At 37.0% G+C, this 15,980-nt stretch overlaps 2 protein-coding genes, 1 long non-coding RNA gene, 2 other non-coding genes and 1 pseudogene across 8 annotated transcripts; 3 read left to right on the top strand and 3 right to left on the bottom strand.

The window, feature by feature from the left end:
- The first annotated feature begins 28 nt into the window (after positions 1-28).
- On the top strand, positions 29-1,130 carry LOC140008272 (polyubiquitin 11-like; annotated as a pseudogene).
- Positions 1,131-2,717: 1,587 nt separating this feature from the next.
- LOC140008271 (MLO-like protein 6) lies at positions 2,718-8,172 on the bottom strand. 3 transcript variants are annotated; one of them, XM_072052117.1, is made up of 13 exons: positions 8,053-8,172; positions 7,909-7,966; positions 7,573-7,820; positions 7,150-7,266; positions 7,007-7,067; positions 6,790-6,878; positions 5,184-5,258; positions 4,979-5,073; positions 4,606-4,655; positions 4,180-4,220; positions 3,919-4,092; positions 3,801-3,836; positions 3,609-3,680 (listed from the first exon to the last, which is right to left on the bottom strand). In XM_072052117.1, the coding sequence occupies exons 1-13, from the start codon at positions 8,170-8,172 to the stop codon at positions 3,609-3,611; spliced, it is 1,236 nt and encodes a 411-aa protein (XP_071908218.1). The 3 variants fall into 3 exon arrangements, with proteins under 3 accessions (XP_071908216.1, XP_071908217.1, XP_071908218.1); XM_072052115.1 differs by lacking the exons at positions 7,573-7,820; positions 7,909-7,966; positions 8,053-8,172 and adding exons at positions 2,718-3,342; positions 3,443-3,503 and having other exon boundaries at positions 3,613-3,680; positions 7,150-7,398; XM_072052116.1 differs by lacking the exons at positions 7,150-7,266; positions 7,573-7,820; positions 7,909-7,966; positions 8,053-8,172 and adding exons at positions 2,718-3,342; positions 3,443-3,503 and having other exon boundaries at positions 3,613-3,680; positions 7,007-7,113.
- On the top strand, positions 4,085-9,224 carry LOC140008273 (uncharacterized). The gene is made up of 2 exons (XR_011815670.1): positions 4,085-7,318; positions 7,789-9,224. It is a non-coding gene; the product is annotated as an uncharacterized lncRNA (long non-coding RNA).
- A 1,558-nt stretch (positions 9,225-10,782) lies between these two features.
- TRNAP-AGG (transfer RNA proline (anticodon AGG)) lies at positions 10,783-10,854 on the bottom strand. The gene has a single exon. It is a non-coding gene; the product is annotated as a tRNA-Pro (tRNA).
- A 158-nt stretch (positions 10,855-11,012) lies between these two features.
- On the bottom strand, positions 11,013-11,084 carry TRNAP-AGG (transfer RNA proline (anticodon AGG)). Its single transcript has one exon. It is a non-coding gene; the product is annotated as a tRNA-Pro (tRNA).
- Positions 11,085-13,767: 2,683 nt separating this feature from the next.
- Positions 13,768-15,374, top strand: LOC140003790 (uncharacterized). Of its 2 annotated transcripts, none has more exons than XR_011815669.1 (2): positions 13,768-14,330; positions 14,457-15,374. XR_011815669.1 is itself a non-coding variant. In XM_072052114.1 (2 exons), the coding sequence occupies exons 1-2, from the start codon at positions 14,115-14,117 to the stop codon at positions 15,127-15,129; spliced, it is 813 nt and encodes a 270-aa protein (XP_071908215.1). In that variant the 5' UTR covers positions 13,785-14,114; the 3' UTR covers positions 15,130-15,374. The 2 variants fall into 2 exon arrangements, 1 of the variants encoding a protein (XP_071908215.1); XM_072052114.1 differs by having other exon boundaries at positions 13,785-14,330; positions 14,533-15,374.
- Positions 15,375-15,980: the final 606 nt, after the last annotated feature.

Here is a 15,980-nt window from a genome sequence, read left to right as displayed (position 1 = left end):
TCACGACTTTTATATCCAAATCATTCCACCAATTTTCAACACTCTAAAAAACAACATAACAATCGCTTTCTTTCTCTTCTCTTCTCTTGTGACTTAAGTTTCCCTTATCTTTTCTATCCCTAAACTCCCAAACTAAGCCTAAAGGAAATTTAAAAACCTGAACCTATTCGGACCCCAGGTCATTAGCGACCCGAAGGCGGAACCGTTGCTTCATATATCGTCATATCATCCGAACACATGGATTCATTATCAAAAGTAAGCAATTTGGTGTAGTTGTTGAATCTTTCATTTGATTGCAATCTGTTTGTGACCTGAGTTTTTTATCAAGTTTATCTGTTATAAATTTTTTAAAAATTTTAATTACAAATATTTTAAAAATTATATATTTTTAAATATTTAAAAATTTATTCACTTCTAAAAATTTTTTAAAAAACTTCTACATAAGCTACAGCCGCGATTGATCTTCGCCGGCAAGCAACTCGAAAACGGCAGAACTCTTGCTGAGGACAACATCCAAAAGGAGTCCACTCTTCACCGTGTCTTGAGACTCCGTGGCGGAATTCATATCTTTGTGAAAACCCTGACTGGGAAGACCGTTGGAGGTTGAGAGTTCGGACACAATTGACAACATCAAAGCAAAGTTTCAGGATGAGAAGGGAATTCCCCCAGATCAGCAGCGTTTGATTTTTGCTGGAAAGTCGCTGGAGGATGGCAGAACCTTAGCGGATTACAACATTCAAAAGGAGTCGGTACTCCATCTGGTGTTGAGGGCCTTGAGGCTTCGTGGTGGGATGCAGATCTTTGTGAAGACGCTCGCGGGAAAGACTATCATTCTGGAAGTGAAAGAGCTTGGACACGATTGATAGTTAAAGCCAAGATTCAAGACAAGGAAGGGATTCCACCCAACCAGCAGAGATTGATTTTCGCTGGGAAGCAGCTTGAGGATGGGCGCACTCTTGCTGATTACAATATTCCGGATGAGTCCACCTTGTCCTTTGGCTCACGGGCGGTGTCTTCTAGATAAATCTTTGTATTGGTTGTCTGGACGCTGTTTTAATGGTGAAACAAAAAACTATGTGTTCAATGTTCGTTTAACGATTTAAATTAAAGTCCATGTCTATTATCTCGTACGTTGTCTCTAGTTTTTCAAATTTTTCTAATCATGTTGTTGGTTTTGCTTCCTAACATCTTTTCTTCTGGACGGTTCTTGTTTGCAATGATTGGCTTCAATGTTCTGGAAAATCCATCAATTAGCTTGAAACAAAAAAAGAAGAAGATGTTTGTGGATTGTTGATTCATTTGCAGTTTGGTCCACATCGATATACTTGCTTGACAAAAAGTTCCGTTTCAGTTGACTGGTTACGTGGATCATATGTCTCTGGCTCATCATTTGGTGTTTGATGGGATAATGAGACTAATGAAATTCGTTCTTATGGACTTCTATTTTGGACAACAGAACTCGAGGCATCCAAATTGGTGTTTTTCGTAACTTAACTAACTATTATGCGATAGCTTTTTGTTTGACTACAAAGCAATCTTTTTGTCTTGGGATTTTTTTCTATGTTTCTCAACAGGCACCACTCTATGACCTGTCTTTTTTCCTGGTTCCATCACATATATCCAAATGCCTTTTGTATTTCACAGCTGTCTTGAACGGAATACAAACTGAGACATTTTGGATGTAGATTTTAATAATTGGCAGGACCTACAGAACTACGTTCTTCTCTGATGGTAAATGAAATTCTGTGGTACCATGATTCTCTGGTGGCATGATTCTCTTGAAAATCATGTGGTTTACCTTCTCTTTCTTCAGTGTATGTCTTGGTACCATTTTTTTGCCTGTACAACTTGGTAAGCATGAGTAAGATTTACATCTATGTGTTGCCATATGTTCCCTTTAGGTTGCATGTAGTAGTATTAAACAGCAGTTTCATTTTCGCGGTAAATTTTGGGTGGCTTTATCTATCAGGTGTTATTATTATTTTAATGTTGAACTGGTTTTGGTGCTTCTGAAACAAGTGACATCTCTCACCTAACAAGAGAAAAATAGGAAATGATGACTATTTCCTTCGTTCTTTGTGCTTTACTTTGACTGACCGTATAGTTGGGCTGTTTACCATACCAGTTGATAATACTTCTCTCTCTCTATGATTGAGTTTGCCAAACATTTGGTTTCATCAAATGCTGTCAGCCGTGGGCAATTAGGTTCCTCAAGGGGATATAACAGAACAAGTTATTTTTCTGTCACTAACCTGGATTCTTTTATGCTTGATTTATCAGATGGTTTTTTATTTTTATTTTTTTGTCCTACATCCTTGAAGAACCAATGAGATCACAAATCAGTGGATCCAGTCTTGCCAGGGACATGGCTACCAGGGAAAAATTATACTAATACGCTGGCTGGTTGCAAGCTGCAGGCCTGTGCATAAATAGAGCTCTCCTGTGTTGCATCCCATGTATGGATGCTGGAATATACCTCTATAACCCACTTGATGATGGTAGAATCGAATAACACCAGGCGCATATTAAGACGTGATTGGATTAGATGAAGGTTTACCAACATTGAACATGTCAAAAACTTATTTGCTGGATTTTTCTGAAGTAAGTTTGAATCTTAGTAAAAGATATATCTTTGCCATGGCTCCTGATACTATAGATCTTCTTAGCAATGAATATTTCTCATTTAGTGGAGAAAATAATCTGTTGAAAAAAATGACTTGTTCAAGTTATGCATGTCTCATGAGTACTGGCATTGACAAAGTTGGGTACCATGTTAATGATGCTAACTGAGTCTTCTACTTTTCAGAACTGTGTTAGCTAACTATTTTCCTGAATCATCTATAACTCTTGGCAGGTTGTCCCATTTACAATTGGTTCATGTGGCCTCAACCTTCCCATTCTGCCACAGTTCTTGAATCAGAAATCTGCTGACGGAATATCTACTTTGTGTTGGAATAAATGAGTTTGAGGGACTAAGCCTTCCTTATTTTTAACCTGTTCAGAAGCTACTCTTCCTTCAATAGTATGATTATTTCTAGCTTGTTGAGTACTTGATGGGTCATTTTGCAGGCATGAGAGTTGAGGGGATCCTTTTTCCCATGGTTGTGTATTGTAACTGGAAATTCTTGAAGATGTCTCTACACTATCAATCTCATTTTTGTAGTAGTGTAGTAGATGAACAGGGGATGTTCCCTGCAGTGGAGTGCTTGGCTGACTTGAAACTGGACCCACAGAATCTGAGTGACATTTCTGCTTTATGTGCTTTCTTGCAGTTTGGTGCCAGGTATGCAGTGCCTTAGCTACATTCTTATTGAAGATTGTTGGTTTCATGGTTGAACCCATCTGTTTGACGTAGAGGAATCAAGGTGAATGACAAAAGGGCTCATACACGAGAGGGAAAAAATTAAAAACAAATCTCTATCTGATGGATATGACAGCTCACCTGTGTTACCAAAGCATAGAGTGGGAGAGTCACGTAACTACAGAGTATTTGTATCAGCACCCTGGCGAAATTGCAGACCTTATATTTCTTAGTGATGTCCATTAATCTATCATTTTGTATCTGCTGAGATTGACATGACACCAATAAAGAGGCAGAAATAACAAACTTACCCCATTGATATTCCGATCGCCACATCTTTTGTGTTCTCATGGAAGCACGACTGAAATCCATATTCATACTTGTAGAAATAAAAGAAACGCCTATCAGAGGATGGAGGAACAGAACAACAACAAAACAATAATACACATGTACTAGTACAGAGTTAAAAGTTTTGATGCATATTGGTTTGATGGCTTACCCAAGACCAGACAAACAAGGCCAGTTGAAATGCATTCTGTGAGAGTACAAGAGAGTTTAGAAGCAGCTATAATTGATTCAGAGAGCCCATGATATTACTAGACTGTGATCTTAAGTACCTGGAAGAGAACAAAGTGGATCAGATAGAGTAAGACTCGAGGGCGATTGAACCAGAAGAGATCATCCGCTGGCTGAACTAAAGGAGTTCCTTGGACCACTTCCCCTCTTTCTTGAATCCTTAAACCCATCTTGGTTATTATAACCTGAAGTTTAGTTCCCACCAATAGGATAATCTGCATTTGAGATGTGAATATCTCGATCAATTATGGTATGACTGGTTGAACTTGGAGGATTCTTGAAAAACACAGTATGATGCTTACAATCAGTGGGATAAAGGGTAACCACAGGTAGGACTGCCAACCTGTTTAAAAGAGGTTATGTTATCAGGATCATGCCAATTCGACGACTCATGAGGGGGGGTAATTAAATTTCTGGTGTTATCAGACAACCATTGAATTCTATACCATGTAGATGTCACATCTAAGTATTACAGTGAATACGTTTAGTCAAGCGTAAACTGACTAAGATATATAGTACCATATTTAGACTTACTAATAATGTCATATCAATCTGCTTATTTTTCACCCTCAGCTTTAGTTACTTTTGTATATATTAAGTAATCCATGTTCGATAACACCTCTCTCTGTCTCATGACCTGGGGAAACTAACACATTATACTCATGCATGTGCACACAGAGACACACAATGCATGCCCTCCAATAGAAAGGGAAGGGTGATCTTCTTACCATGAGTGTTAAACAGCAGGAAAAGTACAGCAAACAACCAGATAAGTGGGCTGCAATAATGGAAGGTGTTAGTAAGTCTAAATTTTTGTTAGCAATAGTAATTGTTGAGTGAAAACTTAATGGTCTGTTCTATTGCTGTAGTTGTGATCTTGTTTTTCAGTTTAATTGGGCTTCCTTTGGTGGTTAAATTTGGGATCATGGAAGTGGGAAACAGTTTCCAGAATACTTTTAGCATGATGATAGTATGTCTTTTACAAAGATAGCAAAAAGCTTTTCTTTTTGTCCTTTTTATCTTGTCTTCAAGGGTGAAGGGATTAAGCTGAAGATGTTTCCCATGTGGCATGAAGTTTATAATATGGTAAACACACTTTACCTGATACCTACAACAACTTTGAAGTCTTCTTCAAGTGACCTTTTGATGTACTGCTGGAAATCAAAATTAGCCTGATTCTGTGGTGCTAAATGTGCCTGGTAAATTCATGTTGGTGAGCTGAGAACTTGATGATTGGAACTGATGTATAACTATATCTTGGGGCAGTCTAAAGTGGTGGAATTAAAAGAATTTATCTACAACTTACAATTATAAATCCATAGCGCAGAGTCAGATAATCCACCTTGGGTACTGATCTGACAAACTGTCTAAAGAAAGACACCTGGCATTTGAATTAGAAATGGAGGCAGGTAAGAATTTCCATTCTTGGCTAGAATTTCTTGAATTAATTGGAGCAAGTTGTGCTTTATCCTGCTCTTGTAACTTTTTTTTCCCCTTTTTTCCCTTCTATCCCTCCCCATTTGCTTTTTACCCCCCAACTGCTAGGTATAGGATTCGAACCTTGAACTTGACAGCGAGGAGGACTCTTAAGGAGTCCTCTCTTGGCAACTGGGAAAAATTCATGAAGCTGTCTGTTCCTTCTACAACTGAAGAACAGATATGTATGTGGTTGCAATAAAAATACCATGAATGAATCAAGGTTGGCAACTTCATCACATGAACCCTTTCCAATCTTATTACTTTGAGACTGTTTTCTGTTTGTTTTTCTACTTTTGTTGGTCTATTTCTCATGTCTGTACGGCAACAAACTAATTGTAAAACAAATACAGTGAAATGTTCTACTTTTGATGTCTCAGATATGTGCATTCTGTTTGCTGCAACAAAATTAGTGGCATCTTAGGGTGCAGCAAGTCAGCTTGGTTCTTAAACTACACATGGGAGCTTGCTTCGAGCGCATATGAGTAATCTGCATGACAGCTTGCTCCATTTCATCTATTTCAATCTCCTACCCCTCTCCATTTCATCTGCATGACAGCCTGTGCTGTTAAACCAACAACGTTGCTTTTCCCATTTACCTTCTCTCCTCTCCTCTCCCCATCTTGTATCAGATCTATCAAATCCATTGACACCAAGTATGGGGTGCATCATGCTGAAAATCCTTAAATTCTGTTTCCCTGTTTGCTCGTAACTAAATAATTAATGTCATCTGATACTCCGTTCGTATATTTCAATCAAGGTGAAATAGTTAATTTCCTTCCCATGAATTTGTTGGGATAGGGTTTGCAGACTTTGAAAACTGGATTGAATCTTAATTTGAGCTTGAGCAGGAGACTGAAACAATGACAAAGGAAAGTTGAGCTTAGCTTGGATATCATGCCATATTACTGTAGGATTAGAAGCTGACTGACTTAAATTGGCTGGAAGGTTTTGTAAATGTAGCTTATACTCATATGACGAATTAAGTTGGCTCCAGTTGTTGGAACCGCCTAACGGTGGGAAAGGGCCGTACAGAACAATTTCGGATTGTTTGGATCAGTTGAGAACTTGAATGCAGTGGTATAGATAAGAAAAAACGGCGAAGGATGGAGAGGTGGCAAATGAGGTGCAGCGGCTTGAGGTAGGGATGATTAAGAATAAGAAGAGAGAGAGAGAGAGAGAGAGAGAGAGGAGACGGAACAATTGTCTGGTACATTCAAATGGGTTCAGAGGTTGATGATCGTTATGTGATGATTTGCTCTTTTAAACCTGCAAAGACAAATGATGCACAATAAACTATTTCCAAACCCCCTCATTGGCATTGGCCATTGAGAATTTCTGGTAAGGCTCCCTTCGGGGTAAAGCCCTACTAACAAGGGGGCAGTTGGTCAGTAGCTGATAGTTGTAAACAGAGGAGGACATCTCATTGGTCTTACCGTCCATAGAAGAATGGTTGAGTGACTCCAGAAGCTTAGATGCCGTCGCCCAAAAGACGTGTCTCTTGCGAATCTAAACCTCTCTGGATCTGCAAAATTTAAATACTTCATTTTCTCATGAAGTTGGTAACACGAATGAACAAGTATATTAGAAGTGAGATGATGCTTAATTCTCCTTCACAAAGACATTACTTTATTCGGTCAAGCAAGTACTTACCTTGTGCAAATTGATACTCTGATGTTCTGGTTTCCATTTCCCATGCTTTCCACATTCTCATCTGTGATGTAGTTAAACAAACTTGACTCACCAGATGGTCATAGTAATGTATGAATAAATATGTGGACTGAGGAGGACCATACCTTGGCTGTGCCCAAAGCATATGTGGTTATACAATAAAGCACGTGAAAAACAGCTAGTACAAAGATGAATATGTGAAGTTGATGGATGCCATCAGAGGACACAAAAGGAACTTTTCCCTGCAAGAAGGCAGTTCAAACATAGCACGCAATGCATCAAAAACAGCTCGAGGTATGTATTTACTCTTTTACGGTTCATATCCCCTTTTCGTTATCGCCTTTTGGTATATTTGATCAAGAAATGTTTATTGGTTTTACTTATGTTATCTTGGCTAGTCCATATTCTGAAATAGAACGATTGTCCTTCATCATGTGAGTGGCGATTTCTAATTGTCCAATCGTGAACTCAAGAAAGTATACACTAGTAATGCTGTTATTGTAAAGAATTCGTTTCTGGTTCGGTCGCAAGGATGTAAATAATCGTGCCTTTGCTGCACATTTGTCATAGCCAGCAGCTGCCAAAACACGTCGTTGACCGTAGCTAGATTCTGGAAATGCGAGGAGCCTCCTATGTCCACTTGCTTCCTTGTCTGCATCAATGTCGTGCCTGCTATGTTCTTGTTTTTTATTGCATGGATGCCAAGTATTGCCTAGGGACTTTGATATGCATATTTCTGAAATTGGTCCTTGTCCTATTGTTAGGAGCAATGACATGAAACCTAGAAGCATAAGCTCTGAGACGATGCAAGAGAAAACAGAATGGTGAGTTAGGTTCTGCACACTCGGTTAGAGGGTAAGTTCAATGTTGGTTGGACGACCAACCTGATTTGATCTTTTCAAGTGCTTCACAAAGAGCTCTCCTATTTCTCTTTGTTAACCACTGCAACCAGCAGAATCATACGTTTAGAGTTCATGCACCCTATATTTTGATGTGGTTGCATAATGCTATGGTAATGTTAAGTTTACCTTTTCAATCAAGTGAATGACGCATTCAATGATTATAGATAGTGCTACTAGCACAAAGCAGACAACTGCAACTGCCCAAGTGGGTGTCTCTTCAAGAGATCTACCTCCTCCTGCTGCCATTCTTCTTTTGACGAGTATCGGAAAAGTTCACTCAAATTCGTGATCATGCAAAAGATAGAGGAAATTCAAAATAATTTAGAATATGAATGAACTGAGACACTAGTTACGTTGGTTTAACAGTGCTTTAAAAGGGAACCGTATGTGACTAAGATATGGTGAAAAAATGGCACAAAAGAAAGCTTGGCGTGTCGACTTATTAGTTGACTCGTTAATTGTATCTGCTGACCCTGTCTTCCTTCTTCTGTCTATAGACCATATTTGCCGGACAATCTGTCAGTGCTTCAAGGGATGTGCAATACAAAATAGCATATCAGGTTAATTGGTGGAATATGGGAAAGGAACCATCCACATCTTTTCCCTTTTTTTTGTGTTTCAGGGGCATTTCTGATTGTCTGGTTCATGGAGATGCTCACATGTGGAAATATGTCACGGCTCATCTTCTTTCACTGGTAGGCGATTGTAGATTTCTGTATCCCTTTGGAAAATTGACTGCTGATTCTGCGAGTACTGAGCATTCGTAAAATGTCCTAGACTGATGAACTTGGTGCTGAATAGATATTCAAAGGAATTTGCATCTTCCTTCTGGTACGTGATCTACAATTACTTAGTAGTCAGTCATGGTCTTGTTTGTTCATCTCCCGTGTTTATTACTACTTTGTTTGATGTTGCAAGAAAGTTTTTGAGATTGCGATTCACAAGATTTTTTTTTTTTTTTTTTTTTGGGGCTTACATTTTCCTCGTACGACCAAGCCTGTATGCTGAGACAAAAGGAGTAACGAACAAATTCGAGAATCATTCATCTCCTAGCAGGTTTTGAATCCTCGAGGTTCATATGCATGGCTTTCGCTGTTCAGATTTTAGAATATGGTTAGAATTAGAAATCGTGAGGTGGAATCGGACATTGTCAGTGGGGATTTTTCTAGTCTCTCAGCTTGACCATAGCATCATTTCACTTGATTTTGAAATATTCGCAGGAGCGTCAATGTGAAATGGTACCGGAACAAGTTTCTATTTTAACCAGCCAACTACTCTACCAAAAAACCACTTAATATCTCTATTCTATTTGGACGTAGATTAAGGGATTTCTTGCCTTGCATTTTAAAAAATTCAGAATTTCTTGAAAAAATTTACTAGTGGATGCATAGGCAGCCGCTTGTATCGATAGTAATTTAATTTCCTCTGAATTTTCCTTGAATCTCTTTGGATCCTCTTCCCCCTAATATAGAGTAAGAGTAGGTTTAAAATAAATTCTATGGCGTTCCAAAAAAAAAAAAAGTATCTATTTTAACCACACCATGCCCCAAAGGTAGAAAAATCAAAAGATGCTGTCACCGAAGTTGAAGGCTTTACAATTTGAACAATTTTGATAATTTTTTAATTTTTTTTCCATGGTTGGCAGGGTACAATTGGAACTGACAATTGCAAAAGTTGCGAGAATTTGCATCCATATCATGCAATTTGCAGATTAACATATCCATTTTTCCCTAGTTTCATTTAATAAAACTGAATCTGAATTCTGAAATAATTAATTTGCTGAATTTTAAGTAAGGGAAAAAAATATATGAATGTTTGAATTTTAATATCAAACCTATTTATATTGTTTAATAAATATTTATAACTGAATACTTAATAAGTTTAATTTGATAATTTGCCCCTCTATCTTTTCATTTAAAAAAAGAAATAAAACTTATGATTTAATTAGCTTAAAATTGTTATGTATGAAAATGATAATATTTATTTTAAATCAAATTAGTATAAAAGATGAAATATATTGTATGAGCATTATGCAAAAGATGTGAAAGTCATTAAAAGAGGAGAAAAGAGAAACAGAAAATTGTTAGATAAAGAATATCAGGTTGTTTAATTAGATAAAAATTTTGAATATAATTAACAAACCAGGGTAGATTTGGTAGATAAGATAAGGTAGATAAAGTAATACTATTGATTATTATCAGAATTAAGCATTCAGTTATGATTCTTGTACTGAAAAAATACACACAAGTTTAGCACTGTTTAACAAATTCAGAAGTTTAGCATTGCTTAACAAATTCGGCAGATAGATTTTCATTTATTAAACATTCAAAATATCTAAATGTTTAAAAAGGTTCAGTTGTAGCAGTTTTTATGTTATCAAACAAAGTAGGTTTTAAATAAATTTTATGGTGTTCCAAAAAAATAAAGTATCTATTTTAACCACACCACGGCCCAAAGGCAGACAAATCAAAAGACGCTGGCACTGAAGTTGAAGGCTTTACAATATGAACAATTTTGATAATTTTTAATTTTTTTCCATGGTTGGTAGAGTACAATTGGAACTGACAATAGCAAAAGTCGTGAGAATTTGCATCCATATCATGCAATTTGCAGATTAACATATCCATTTTGAGAGAGACAGAGAGATTAGTAAGTACTAACCAAATTTCTAGTGTTCAAAAACGATCGTTTAATTCTTCCGACGAGTTTGATTTTTTATAAACTGGTCTTCCAAATGCCAGCCGCATGGGCTTCAAAGATCACAAAGCGCCAGTTACAAAGACTCGCGCTCACACAGGCCCATTGTGAAGAACCTACATCATTACTCTACTTGCAGGCCAAACAAAAAGAACTTGAGGGGCATTCCGAGAATTGAACTCGGGACCTCTCGCACCCTAAGCGAGAATCATACCACTAGACCAAATGCCCGATTGTGGTGCTGTTTGATTTTTTCTAAACTGGTCTTCCAAATGCCAGCCGCAAAGCGCCAGTTACAAAGACTCTCGCTCACACAGGCCCATTGTGAAATACCTACAAGGCTACAACATTACTTTACTTGCAGCCCAAAAAAAAATATATGTATTCGAGGGGCATTCCGAGAATTGAACTCGGGACCTCTCGCACCCTAAGCGAGAATCATACCACTAGACCAAATGCCCGCTTGTAGTGGTTGAATAACTCTAAATTTCTTCATTGGAGCAAGAGAACAAGTAGGAAAAGGAATTAAATTATTCAAATCCATTTTTTTTTCTTTCTTTCAATGAGTTGATAGAAAATAAAGGGTTTGTTTGGATAGTGAACTTATCCGAAATAATATTTCGCTTGCATCATAATACATTTTTCAATCTACCTTTTTATATTTTCAATTATTTTTTTTATCTCACATACATCACATCACAAAAAGTGCTACAGTAATTATTCCAAATAATACCCTATCCAAAAAGTTGGTGATGAAAACTTTGCAAACTTATGAACTTTGTCCTGCAATAAATATACACTAAAAATTTCAAATAGAAGTACAGATACAAAGGCAATAATAGAGAACTTTCTTACGAGAAAAAATGAAAAAAATAGAAAAAAAAAGAATTTTTTATTAATTGGCCACCCTACAACAATTCTTTGCCCCAGCAGCAAAATTTGTTTAATCAGCACATCAAACACCGTTGAAAAGCATAATTATCATTTATAATTCTCTACTAATCGTCAGGTTTTGACAAAATTTAGGCAAAGTTTGAGAAATGTTGGTCCATTTATACTTGATTACCAAATTATATCAAGTACTCCCTCCCTTTTTTTATAACTGACGTTTAAGGTTTTGCACACTAATTAAGAAAAGTTTTTCATTGTTTAAATCTATACACTACTTTTCTTTTGTACCCTCATTAATTGTCCAATTCACTCATGTTTTCTCTCACTAGAGTATTAAATGGTGCTGTTTTACTAGGCCAAAAGCAAAGAGAGAAGTAATAATTATTAGGAGTAGTAATTAAGGGTCCTGTATTGGTAAAGAGAGATGAAAGAGTAAAATTGTGAAAAAATAATTAATGTTGGATGGGGATAATACAACGATAAATAAAAGTACTTAAGAGCAAATTTCTTAAATGTCAGTTATAAAAAAAGGGAGGGAGTAGGAAATATCATCATACTTTATGGCCTGTTTGCAGTCGCTCGATCTACTGAAACTCCTGGTCACTTTATTAAATCCTACTCTTTTGCCCTTCTCATCCTCAGTAGTAAAATAATCTTGAATTAAGTCCTGATCAGATGGCATCGAGTCCGTTCCAGAATATGTATAGCAGTAGTTAATTTGATGGTGTACTTGAGGCCGGGTTAACCTATCAGAGGAAGATGAACAAGAAATCGTCGAAGACTGATCAGATCCCATTAACTCCATCCATGTTAGGAGAAAGGATCATACTACTGTACTCAAAGACAAAAAATGTATTGCTAGAGAAAACAAAACTGATATAATAAAGCATCGTGATTCATTTCGCAATGAATAGTTGAATACATATGTCCTACTCAACTCAAGTACCTTTTTTTTTTTTTTTTTTCTTGTCACACATTCTGACTATTCAAGATTCTGTAAAGAAGCTAAAAATAATAGAGACACCAAATTTAACTGATTGATAGGGCAATCATTAAGGGTCTGTTTGGTTGGAAGTAAAATGTTTTCCTTGGGAAAATATTTTCTGTGGAAGTAATTTTTCATGAAAATTATTTCCCTTTTATCATTTTCAGGGGTTTGGTTAGTTTATTGAAAATATTTTCTTATTTCATTTTTCTGGTGTTTGTTTAACTTTTGAAATATTTTCACTTTTATCTCTATCTTTACTTTCTACACATTATAACTACATACTTCTTCCCATGCAAAATAAGAAAATTTATCTCATTGTTTAAATTTAAAAAATCTTGCAGAAATGTATATATGAATAAAAAATATCTCCTTAAGCAATAAACAAATTGCTGGCCATTTAGTGTCAAATATCAATCACATGCAATGCTTATTGTGACGTATATCTTGCACTCTCACTGCTAAAAGTTTCTCTAGAAAAGACTGTCCCTATTATACATAATTAATTATTAGCATAGGATGAGCAGGATGATGTTTTTTTTTTTTTTTTGAATATACTAGGGGAGGGTTGGGTTGGGTGGTACGGGGGAGGGAGTGTAAGGAAGATGTCTTGGGTTCAAGTCCTCTTGTTTACACAAAAAAAAAAGAACATACTACAAGATGTTTTCAGTAAGTTTGGAATATATTACAGGCGGGATGCATGCATTTCGGGAAACAACTTCAATAAGTTTGGAAGGGATGTTGTTTTCCATAAGATGAGTGAAAATATTTTACATAGGAAAATGTTTTCAGTAACTTTTGTACAACCAAACACGGGAAATTAGGAAAATATTTTTCTGAAAAACATTTTCACCTGAAACAAACGGACTCTAAGATGAAGAATTTCTCGGAAAATGGACTACAATTTGGGACAGATGAAAATAGAAAATAGGACTATCAAAGTGAAACGGAGGGAGTAATAAAATAAAAAGTCAAGTTTGAAGAAATCTTAAATAGGTAGATTTTGATTAAAGAAATTAAAATTTTGTTACATTATCTATCTACTCAACGTTGACACATACACGATAGGATAGCCAAAATTTGAAGTTCAAACCCTATAACACAATCCGAATTAGACGTAGATGCCGGTAAATGATAGGGAAGGTTGCGTTTTTCAAGAAAAATATAACCTTTTTTTTTTTTTTTTGGCAGCATGACTGCAAAAACCCGTACGTTACTACAATTACAACCAAAAAATAGGATAATGGTCCAGCAGCACAATACTCATCCAGTCGCGCGTCCTCATCGGAGTGTTGTCTTTAAGCAGCGGGCAAGGCCAATCAGTGATGATTACATATACTGGCATGTGAAACAAAGGAGGAGGGGAAAGGTCCATGCCATGATTCGTGGCCACATCTGCTGTCTCCGGGATCCCACAGACTTTCTGAATCGATTCTGGTTCATTTATTTTGTTTCAATTCACAACCACCACACCGTCATAAACGCATCCTAAGATAATATCGAATGTTCCTAGTTTCTACACCCAAATTCAAACATCCATCCCCTTCACCTAGCTTGCTTCTTGGACTCTCTCTGCAGCCTTCCTCCCGGCCCTCAGTACACTATATATCCTTTCATGGCAGACAATTATGCCATATCATGTCTAGTAGGGCTCATGGATAATCTTTGGTTTCGCAACGTTATTCTTGTCTCGGAACCATCGGCGTCTTCACTTTATGCAAAGATCCATAAGCCGTCATCCATGGCTGGTGCAGTCTCAGAAGAACTTTTACACTCATCAAGCAACGACTCTCAAACGCAGCTTGTTTCATCATCTTCCATAACTAATCAGGTTAGCAAAATCTCCAGCAATTAATTTATTGCACCACCTATGCCTTTGCCTGCCTTTGTGATCTCACCGACACACAAGCACATGAATGAGCACACACGTAGTGATGTGTGTGTATATGCAAGCTAGGACGGACGCGTCCACGAAATGAGTATTAAATTTACGTTGCCGCTTGTGCATACATATATGTATACTCACGTAAAAGGCTGAGTTTGACGAGCAAGAGAGTGACGAGAAGGAAACTACTACTTCTACTTGTGCCGAATCAGAGGAAAGACCAACAAGGTTGAACGTTACGGCCAGCAGAGCCCGGTCTCAGTCATCGTCGCCATCTAATTTAAAGCGATCAAGAAACCTCAGACTACTCTCTAGTACTGCAGGTACCACTGGCAGGAGATTGCACAAAACCATGAGCTGCAAAAGCCTGTGCGAGCTTGAACTGGAAGAGGTACAAGGTTTCATGGACCTGGGTTTCATTTTTAACAAAGAAAACATGAGCAAAAGGATGATGAGCGTAATTCCAGGGTTGCAAAGACTGGAGCTGTCCGGAAGCACCATTCAAGGGAAAGATAACATTTTAATGGGCAGCCCTCCACATCATGAAACTCGACGAGTTGAAGTTGAAGGAGGAGCTGAACAAACCATAACTAGGCCGTATCTATCGGAGGCGTGGCTAATCAGAAGGCCTGACTCACCGCTCCTAAATTTAAGAATTCCCAGAGTCTCTACCGCTGCGGATATGAAGAAACATCTCCAATACTGGGCTAGAACCGTCGCTTCCGCGATTGCGCTTGAAACTTGAAACTTGCTACCAATATGAAGACGATAGAACTTCCCTAGCGCCGACCGACAGTTTGGGAACTGTAAAAAGAGTTATCAGTTAGTGCTTTTTTTTTTTCCCCCTCTCTCTGTAGCTGCCTGTAACTATAGAACAACAAAGGACAAACAGGAAAAAAAAAATTCTCCTTTGTACCTTATCAATAAAACAATTTCCTACTGCCCTTTTGCTCAAAACAAAAGAAGTGACGATTCAAGGATTTACTTCAATTTTCAGTCTCAATTCTAGTGCATTATTACTCTTCAAAGGGTCACGTGTAAATGTATCTTTTAGCAAGAGACAATTTGGTGATCATGATCATTTTCCTTTATCTTAAATAAATGGAAACAAACGAGAGATGTAAATGAAGTGATTTTTTACAATTGGTACGTGCCTACATCGGATCCATGCATGTTGCCTCATGTACTGGTATGCCACTACAACTTTGGAGAATTTTTGGGATTATTTCCCGAATAATTCCTTGATGAAGAAATTCGTGATGCCTGATATGGATTATGATCATTTGGGCCTTACTATTTGGACTTCCGAAAGCTAACACTGTATATAAAAAAGTCTTAGAAAGATTTAAAAAAAAAAGGTATAAATAAAACTGTAACACTGTACATATTACATGGGAAACCAAAGACAAAGATTAAAAGAGAAAAAAAAAATCTAACTATCACATCGATAATAAATGAAATGGTATAGAGTCTAATTTTCGTATATATTTTTTTTACATTATGTCCTTGTTTTCAAAAAATTTCTTATTTCTAATTATAGTCTATTATATTGAACTTTCATTTTACGTATAGTATATTTTATTTGTTGTAGAATTT

The sequence above is a fragment of the Coffea arabica genome, chromosome 6c, assembly GCF_036785885.1.
Source record: "Coffea arabica cultivar ET-39 chromosome 6c, Coffea Arabica ET-39 HiFi, whole genome shotgun sequence".
NCBI lineage: Eukaryota > Viridiplantae > Streptophyta > Magnoliopsida > Gentianales > Rubiaceae > Coffea > Coffea arabica.
This window is presented reverse-complemented; position numbering and strand designations above follow the sequence as displayed.

What these genes read in the sequence shown, in the direction of transcription:
- LOC140008271 (XM_072052117.1), bottom strand. Translation starts at nt 8,172, where the DNA reads ATGGCAGCAGGAGGAGGTAGATCTCTTGAAGAGACACCCACTTGGGCA. An exon ending in ATGACAAATGTGCAGCAAAG is followed by an intron (nt 7,267 to 7,572) that starts GCACGATTATTT and finishes GCCTTCTTGCAG; the next exon opens with GGAAAAGTTCCTTTTGTGTC. An exon ending in AAAGTTGTTGTAGGTATCAG is followed by an intron (nt 4,656 to 4,978) that starts GTAAAGTGTGTT and finishes CCATTATTGCAG; the next exon opens with CCCACTTATCTGGTTGTTTG.
- LOC140003790 (XM_072052114.1), top strand. Translation starts at nt 14,115, where the DNA reads ATGGCAGACAATTATGCCATATCATGTCTAGTAGGGCTCATGGATAAT. An exon ending in CATCTTCCATAACTAATCAG is followed by an intron (nt 14,331 to 14,532) that starts GTTAGCAAAATC and finishes CTCACGTAAAAG; the next exon opens with GCTGAGTTTGACGAGCAAGA.